Source organism: Glycine max, chromosome 19 (assembly GCF_000004515.6).
Source record: "Glycine max cultivar Williams 82 chromosome 19, Glycine_max_v4.0, whole genome shotgun sequence".
NCBI classification, from domain to species: domain Eukaryota; kingdom Viridiplantae; phylum Streptophyta; class Magnoliopsida; order Fabales; family Fabaceae; genus Glycine; species Glycine max.
The window spans coordinates 118,454-128,031 of NC_038255.2; the positions used below are offsets into that span (position 1 = coordinate 118,454).

The 9,578-nt window shown below is 31.7% G+C and overlaps 1 protein-coding gene across 1 annotated transcript; it reads left to right on the forward strand.

The window, feature by feature from the left end:
- Positions 1-3,673: 3,673 nt before the first annotated feature.
- On the forward strand, positions 3,674-6,872 carry LOC100816460 (protein DETOXIFICATION 9). The gene is made up of 6 exons (XM_003555069.5): positions 3,674-4,144; positions 4,875-5,419; positions 5,535-5,621; positions 5,866-5,922; positions 6,017-6,461; positions 6,552-6,872. Exons 1-6 carry the CDS (start codon positions 3,836-3,838, stop codon positions 6,603-6,605), a joined length of 1,497 nt encoding a protein of 498 aa, XP_003555117.1. The 5' UTR covers positions 3,674-3,835; the 3' UTR covers positions 6,606-6,872.
- The last annotated feature ends 2,706 nt before the right edge of the window (positions 6,873-9,578 follow it).

A 9,578-nucleotide genomic window follows, 5' to 3' on the forward strand; every position in this document is an offset into this window, starting at 1 on the left:
ATTAATAATATACTACAATTTAATCGTAAATTATTTTGTGTGATAAGTTTATGATAATTATATTAATTACTTTAATATACTTGTTTGAATGTTTACGTTTTTTTTTTACAAAACTATTTTTAGTTAAAATTGATTCAGATTTAAATATTTATATTCTTTTTTAGATAACGCATGATAAAGAAAATAAAAATAAAGAAAGGTTGCATCCTTGGAAATTGCTGCATCTTAGCTTCAGTTAAGAGCAATCCAATCATGTCCATGAAAAGGACTATCTAAAATCAAAATCTCAACATCAAAGTGTGTCCCTTAGTTAGCTAGGCTAGTTATAAAACTACATATAACCAAAAGATTTAGCTCAATTAAGTAAGAAGAGTGCATAAATTGTTATGAATTAATCTCTTAATACTTATTTTTTATTCTTACAAATAAAAAAAATGTTCTAAAAATTTTAAGCTAATGTAAAAATTATCTAATTTTTTTTTATCAACGAGGCATATTCCAACTCTTTTACAAGTATCAAAGTTCCCACAAAATTATCTAATTTTTTTCACTGAAAAACAAATTTTCAACACAAAATCAAATCTGAATATTTATCTAAAACCATATTGGTTACATTTCAACATGATTTTAAATTATCTAATGAAAATTCATTTTTTTTAAGATTAAGACCATATGTATTTGTCCTCTAAAAACACATGTAAAATCTTATTTGAGTCTTGTATGAAATACAAAATTTTCTATATAGGTATTTAACATAATTGTACACTTAGCACTTAGATTTATGACCATTCGTTAAGTTAAAACAATTTGATGATATTTAATGAAACTCATTGTGAAAATTTTTCTACTTCTCATCCTTTTTTACTTTTAAAATTTACTTTCTAAAATAGTTGAATCATATTACATATGTGAAATTATTTTTTAGAATATAATTAATCTTATAAAATTTTGAAATTTATTTGTTAGAATATTATTAAACTAAATTTGGGAAAATAATTTTGAATTTTATATATTTTAAATATATGTCCCAAAATTAGTTTATAAAAAGATATTTTTGACAATAAAAAAATACAAAAACTTAGAGGGAGGGGGAAAAATAATGCAAATAGAATCCCCTTGAATATACATAGAAAAAAAGAAAAAAAAAACTTGAATACAAAATGGAAACAAAAGAGGACTAAGCTAAAAAAAAAAACCAATTTAGGGCCTACGCCTGTTTGGTTTTAGACATGCATAAGATGACTCCTTTTTGGGTATTGCTATTGGCACTACCACGTGGGTGTCTTTTAGTTGTATTTCCAAATTACCCTTGGTTGGAAACACAATAGTACATATTTCCTGTTATGTAAGTGGGTTTTACTTTTGTCATTACTGTGTATGCCTTTTGTCATGCGGTTGCCTTTTGCTATTGACACTACCCACTGTACAGAAAAATTATGTTTTTGTTGTATTTTACTTTTGTCACCCTCATTTTTGTAATAAAAACACATTTTTCAAAACAAAATTGTGTTTCTATTATTTACTATACAACGGAATCGTATTTCCATTGCACAAACATGAGTGGAAAAATAAAAAAAAGAATGAAAATATGATTTCGTTGTACTGTGATTAACAGAATCATTTTTTTTTCACTCCTAGGATGTGCAATGAAAATATGATTCTATTATACATTATTCAATAATGGAATTGTATTTTGGTTATTGATTGAAAATCCCCAACCCTTCCTCTCCTCACTCCAACCACTAATCCCCCTCCCTTCGCATCGTCAAGAACCCATTTCACAACCCTTTGTGGTCGGCAAGAGCACGAACCCATTTTCCTCCCTCATCTGCCATGTTTGTCCCTCTATGTGGGTGGGATGTATTGTAGATCTAGACATGGGATGTGTTGTAGATCTAGACATGGGTGGGGTTCTCGTACCCTCAATTTTGCTTAGACTAGGAATAGTGCAGTGCGGTAGTGCTCAGATCTGCAGTGGCATGGTGATGAAGTTGTTTAGGGTGAGAAAATGGTTTTGAACAAAGAGAGGAAAAGGGGAGGGAGTGTGGGAGCGGGTAATTGAGTAATTTCACACGTTTTGGCAATGTTAATAGCAATTTAGGTAGTGCCCATATCAACTCCCATTTTTTTCACCTGAACACAATCTATCTATACAAAAAAAAAAAAACTAAACCAAAAGCCCAAAAGTTGTTGTACGCTTATGCTAAACTAATTATGCTCCTTTTGAGGTTTGGGACTTTCGTTGTAAAGGGAATTATTTTGTTATATTTTTAATATAAATTTATTATTAAATTAAACAAATAAATGAATATTAATTTTTAGCTTAATTTAAGATATAATAATTTTAATATATTTGAATTTAAAAATAAATATATTCTATTTTTTTTTGCTTTTAAAAACGTTTTCAATTTTAAAAAGATATCGTCCTTTATATTTACGTACATATATATTTACATAATGTTAAAAATATTGAAACCAGGTAAAAATGAAGAAGACAACGACAACACTAAGATATTATCTTTTTTTTAGAGACAATAAAATACTAACTAAAAAGTAAAAAAAAGAAAGAAGATAAATATTTATCTTATTTTCTCTTCTCTCATTTTTATTCCTATTTTCTATTTTTTCTACCACATTAATTATTATAGTTAAAAAATAATCTATGAACACCTAATCTTAATATACTCCTAATTATAGAGAATGTATAAATGTTAAAAGTAATATAATATAACAAGAAGAAAGAAATAATAAAAAAATGAGAAGTTTCAAATAGAATATATACACAATAGCATGTGTTTATGATCATGAAGCTTCGATTTATAATTTTCTCTTAACTCTTTTTTTTTTTACTTACTGTTTTCATTTCTCTACTATTGATTCCAACCCATTCCATGTTTGAGTTTACGATGATAAGATCTCTACTTTTCCGTGTTTAATTTGGATTATTAAGGTCTTTTATTGAGATATAAGATTAAGATTTAACAGTATTTATTTATTAATTAATTTGTGACAAATTTATTTATTAATTACTAATCTAATGATAAAATTTAATTTAAGTTCTATTTTGTTTTCTGTTAAAAAAGTTGTATTTTATTTCTTCACTCATGCAAGAATTTTTATTTTCTCTTGAAAAATGATTTTTATATTGTTTGGAAACTTTAGCTATAATTAGTTTTATAAAAAAAACTATTTGTCTTAATATTTTTTTTTTAAACTTTTAAGTGCTCATGATTAAAAAGAAAAAAATATACACATGTGACTCAAGAAGTAAAAGAAAACTTTTTGATGCACGCGGTGGAACGATTACGGTATCTGTCTGTCATGATTCGTGAATTCTCCTATCTTTTGTTTTTATTATTATTATTATTATTCAAATTCTTGATCTTTACCTAAAAGGCGTAGACTGAAGTCACTGAACTCTTAATTATGTTTTTTTCAGCTTTGGTTTCTACATTACATTATTGTATTACCATCTCGCGCAATCTTATGATACACCGCATGGATCTTCAAGCAATACAAAATATTAAAATTTTAACCAAGTTTCATGATAAGATAAACAATTGAAATAATCATCAAACAATGGTTCAATCAGGATCAAACATAAATATACATGTGATCAATAAAAAAAATAATAAAAGAAGGAAGCTAGTTACATAATGCACGTAGCATGATTAGTTTATTTGCAGTTCTCAGTAGCGCAGCTGGTTTGACCACAAAATAATGGTTTGGTAAAAAGAGGTAGAAGTAGAAGAAAGAAGCTCCACTTTCTCTTTCTCTTCCTATATATTCCTCTCTTCACAGCACATCACAGCACATTGACCAGTGTTGAGAATATATGGAAAGCTCTAGAGAGATGAATAAGGAGTTGGCAGCACCACTGCTAGTGCCAAGAAAGAGTGGTGATGGGCAAGAGAATAATAATAATAATGGAGTGGAGGTGGTGGCATCATCATCAGAGAGTACATTTTGCCAAGAGTTGAAGAGAGTAAGCTCCATGGCGGCTCCAATGGTGGCAGTCACGGTGTCTCAGTACCTTCTACAAGTTGTTTCTTTGATGATGGTGGGACATTTTGGGATACTGGTCTCCTTCTCTGGGGTTGCTATTGCTACCTCTTTTGCTGAAGTCACCGGATTCAGCGTCCTTGTAAATATATACAACTAACTCCTCTTTATGATTCTATATGTGCACTACCCTCTGTTGTTTTTCTCATTTTTAGTTCAACTTTTCGATTCAACTATAGCATCTTTTAAACATATATATTATAAGCTTGTATTCTATTTTATTGGAAAGCTAGCTATTTTCTGATTCTTGGGTGAGGGCTCTTGATACAGTTAATTAGTACCTAGTATTAGCATACTACTAACCGGATCACATGTAACAGTACAACGGGTTAACATTTAGGTTGATTCTTAATTGATTTATCATCTACATCCAAAAAGCCTTATTCTTTGTAAGAAGCTTCTACAGTTTGGAAAGAAGTTTTGATTCTTTAAAAAAGAAGAATCTACTTCAACCGATATGCCCTAGGCACGGCATTAACAAGTTAGCCAGATTTTGGGTTGGTGGGGTGGCATGGATTGGATTTTAATATAGAAAATAGCATTCTATTGGTTATTTATTTGTGTTTGATACAGTTCAGTTTGGTTGATAAGCCTTCTTTTGAAACTGGATCTGTACAAACAGTTGAAAGTTGAGAAGTTAAAAAATTGCCCTCATTCAACCCATATCGAATGTTAGTTTTTAGTTTTTGTTAACAGGAAGATTCGATTTCCTTCATCCTTTATCAACAAGCCTACCTTATATCTTCCGCGTGTCTGTGTGTTTGTATATATCCTTTTGAAATGCCTAGTGAATCTGAGTACTGTGGTTGCAGTTGGGAATGTCCGGTGCATTGGAAACTTTATGTGGGCAAACCTATGGTGCGGAAGAGTATAGGAAGTTTGGAAACTACACTTGGTGTGCGATTGTGACTCTGACATTGGTTTGTCTCCCGATATCTCTGGTGTGGATATTCACTGATAAAATACTGTTGCTGTTTAGTCAAGACCCTGAGATTTCTCATGCAGCTCGTGAGTACTGCATATACCTCATTCCAGCTCTATTTGGTCATGCTGTTCTTCAAGCTCTCACTCGCTACTTCCAGACTCAGAGTATGATCTTTCCCATGGTTTTCAGCTCAATCACCGCACTGTGTTTGCATGTTCCTATTTGTTGGGGTCTGGTTTTTAAGTTGGGACTGGGACACGTTGGAGCTGCATTAGCCATTGGAGTCTCGTATTGGTTGAATGTGGTTTGGCTTGCAATTTATATGATCTACTCTCCGGCTTGTCAAAAAACCAAGATTGTCTTTTCTAGTAATGCTTTACTTAGCATTCCAGAGTTCTTGAAATTAGCTATCCCTTCTGGACTAATGTTTTGGTAAATATGTTTGTCTGATTGTTATATAACTTTGCATCCATCTCCTGCAACATTTTTTTAATTTTCTTCTGCTAATTACATTTTCACATTAATTTCTATCTATGTATGTATATAGTTTTGAATGGTGGTCCTTTGAGGTGCTTACATTACTTGCGGGAATTTTGCCTAATCCTCAACTTGAAACCGCAGTTCTGTCAATCTGGTGTGTGGAATTCATTTCATTTCCATCATTATTGTTGAGAGGCTAAAATATATTTTACCTCATATTAAAATGATCATTTTTGTTTTAAGTCCCTAAATTTTTCAGTTGTAATCGGAAAAAAAAAATTATTTATTGGTGACTCAAAATAAAAATTGGTCATTTATTACCTGACTTAAAACATATTTAAACCTTAAGTGAAACAACTCATATAGTTAAGTTTGATCGATCATACGCTTTTTTGCAGCCTTAACACAACCACATTGCACTACTTTATTCCTTATGCCGTGGGAGCCTCTGCAAGGTAAAGGTTTGGTCCAAATTTGCCTTTTTTTCATGCTTCCAACACAGTAATTAGTTATTTTGATGATGGATGTTTGTTTTGTTTTGTTTTGCAGCACTCGGGTTTCAAATGAACTAGGGGCAGGGAATCCAAAGACAGCAAAAGGTGCCGTTCGTGTGGTAGTGATTCTCGGGGTGGCAGAGGCAGCTATTGTGAGCACTGTGTTCATTAGTTGCCGACATGTATTAGGATACGCGTACAGCAATGATAAGGAGGTAATCGATTACGTTGCAGAGATGGCTCCACTCTTGTGTGTGTCTGTTACTGCCGATAGTCTAATTGGAGCACTATCAGGGATTGCGAGAGGGGGAGGATTTCAGGAAATAGGGGCTTATGTGAACCTGGGAGCCTATTATCTTGTGGGAATTCCAATGGGTTTGTTATTGGGTTTTCATCTGCAACTAAGAGCCAAGGGCCTTTGGATGGGAACTCTATCAGGCTCTCTTACACAAGTCATTATTCTTGCTATTGTAACAGCACTAATAGATTGGCAAAAAGAGGTTCGTTCGTTTTAAGTTTTCATTTTTACATCCTTTGCATGTGTTGTGGAATGCTTCTGAATAACTGTATTTTGTGGTGGTTTGTTTCAGGCAACTAAAGCCAGGGAGAGAGTAGTTGAGAACTCAATTAAAGCTCACATTTGATGTATTCCTATCAAGTTTAAGAAAACTGAAAAATAAATGACTGCAAGTGCTCACAATCGAAGTCTTTTTGGTTTCTGCATTGACTGTGATCAGCAGTGGAGTGGAAAGATAGTGAGTGTGTGTCAGGTTTCATTAATTATGTTTTTGGTTCATTTTTTGTGTGTTTGTGAAGAGATTTAATCATGTTAACATAGACAACTTGGTGTGAATATGTGATGGGATTTTTGTACTGGATTTAATCATGTTAACATAGACAGCCTTCAGTTACATGTTTCACTAGTTTTTTTTATTGACTAGTTAATAGTAGCAATAGGATTTTATTTTTTACGTTGTTAGCTTCTCCTCGCATGACGAAAGGTATCTTCTACTTCAAGTCCACACATGAGCTGATCTCCTTCGATTCTTTTATATAATCAATTTACAAAAAAACTTATCAAGTAATATACTAGTATTTTTTTTTAATATAAATTAAAATTAATTATACATTACCACTATTAGACTTTTAAAAAATAAGATAAATAGAGTAATTCTTCTTTTTTTCACAGATTAAATAAATAATTCTCAAAAAAAGAATCCTACAACATGAGGCGTGTTGCTATTAATTTATTCCTTGGCTACCTGCCTCCTTTGTGCCATTAGATCACGAAAACATGTGTGTGATATACACATAATCCAACTACTCATTTATTGTAACTTATTACATAGCTTTTAGTATGATTTTAAAAAATAACATTTTTAAGAAAGAGTGTTGCCCAAAATGTTTTTTAGATAAGTTTTTCGCAAAACTAATTTCATGCGAGGTGAATTTAACTTTTCAAAATTTAAAAGATATTTTTATTACCATAAAAATATCACATTATTTTTATTAAATTATTTAATGTAACAAATAATTAATTTGACACCTCTTTGGTCAATTGATTTGAAAGGTATGGTGAATGGTGCCGTGGAGACCTGCAAGGAGAGTTTCCATAGGTTTGATAAATACCTAAACTTTAGTAATCCACTGATTTCCAACAACTTCAGTCCTGATGCGTGTGGCTGGGCATTTGGCATGAATATGTTTGACTTGAAGGAGTGGAAGAAACGAAACATCACTGGTATCTATCATCATGGTAAATTTCACTAATCGTATTCCTTCTTTTTATAGTTTGTACATAGATATCTCTGAATATCATTTTATGAAATTACTTGCCTGAAGATTCCTATGTGTGCATCATGCCAATGTTTATTTTGTTGTCAGGTCTCAATTTGGAAAGCCAAGCTTACTGTTTTGTACATGTAGATAGTATTGTCATCTTATATCTTCTTATCTGATGTAGAATTAATCCTTTGCAGAATGAGGATATAACCCTCTGGAAGATTGGAACCTTACCCCCATGACTAATCACCTTTTACAAGAGATAGAATGGAAACTACAAGCCATGGTTGAATCTTGCTTTTTCCAAATATAAATCGTACTGGTCCAGATATGCTGTGTTCGATAATCCATATCTTCGAGTTTGCAACCTTAGCGAATAGTGATTTTTGAGAATGCTACCACACTACTCTACGTAATATAGTTGTGTCTTTCAAGAGAGACTGAAATGATTAAAACGTCAATTTTGTCCTGAAATTGGCTTTCCTTTTGTTTCTTTTTAATCCATGACATTATAAAAAAAGCAAATTTACTTGTTGATTTTGATAATTCATCACTCTTTGATTACCAAATCAGTCAATATAGTCTCGAAATTTAACAATTTTTAGTTAATTTGATCTTTTAAGTGGAGGGACTAAATTGATTGATTCATATCAAATTAGGAATAAAATTAATTAATTGATAAAATTTAAAAATGTTTTTCTATGTCAAAAGTCAAATTAACTAATAGTTTATAAAATTAAAGATATTTTTTAAGGTTAAAATATGTTTTTGGTTCTTAATCTTTTTTTGATTTTGTATTTGATCTCTAATATTTTTTTCTTGACTTTTGGTCCTCTAAAATTTAATTTGTGTTTTGTTTGCATCGGTCATGTTAACTTGACCAAATACAACAAGTGGGTTTGGATCGGCTTGATTAGCTCGATTCATTTTGCATATAATTTTGGCTCAAAATTTAGAGCTTAAATATAAGGTTTATGTTCTTTTTTTGGGAAAAATATAAATTATATTAAACCCAAAATGATACAATAATAAACGGGACATACCTCGTCGTTAAAGAAAATCAAAAGTCTCCCTAATACAAGAAGACCTATATCAAGATGCTAAAACAAATGCAACAGGTGCGCTTGTCTATACATAAGAAACTTAATCTTGCTAATAACCTCTATTACAAAAAATTGATAATCTTCAAAAATCAGCTTGTTCCTAGACAGCCAGATGCAGTAGACTGTAATTGCTATAACCAGACAACGTAATTTTCCTTGAACACCTGATGTGAATCTATCCCTAATTAAAGAGTCAGTAATGCGTTATAAAGAAGTGAAACGCCTGCGGAAAGGAGCCAAATCACGAATGTGAGTCCAAACTTAGAGAGATTTCCTGCAAGAACAAATGAGCATTTGACTCAGCCTCATTTGAACATAAAGGGCAGAGGGAACCCTTGTTCAAAAAAGCAACTTTGTCAAGAGTAAGCAGCCGGTTCCTTTTAGCAAGTCACAGAATGAAAGACATCTTAGGGGGGATTGCTGGGTTCCATATAACAGAACTCCAACTAACAGTAGGCTTGACACCTCTAATGTATTCATAGACTTTGCCAACAAGCAATTGTTCATTGGTGCTTCAAGATTGAATCCTCTTTTTGGCCTAACGTATTCATAAGGTTTAGGTTCTTAATTGGGTTAAAAAGGTTCACATCTAATTTGAGTTCAAAATTTAGAGCCTAAGTCTTATACTTTAACATGTGGGTTTTGACTGGCTTGACTAGCTTGATCCGTTTTGCATAATTAAAAGAGTGACATATTTGTGTATACATTTGCATGTGTGCTTTTAATAGGAAG

What these genes read in the sequence shown, in the direction of transcription:
- LOC100816460 (XM_003555069.5), top strand. Translation starts at nt 3,836, where the DNA reads ATGGAAAGCTCTAGAGAGATGAATAAGGAGTTGGCAGCACCACTGCTA. An exon ending in TCACCGGATTCAGCGTCCTT is followed by an intron (nt 4,145 to 4,874) that starts GTAAATATATAC and finishes CTGTGGTTGCAG; the next exon opens with TTGGGAATGTCCGGTGCATT. An exon ending in TAATAGATTGGCAAAAAGAG is followed by an intron (nt 6,462 to 6,551) that starts GTTCGTTCGTTT and finishes GGTTTGTTTCAG; the next exon opens with GCAACTAAAGCCAGGGAGAG.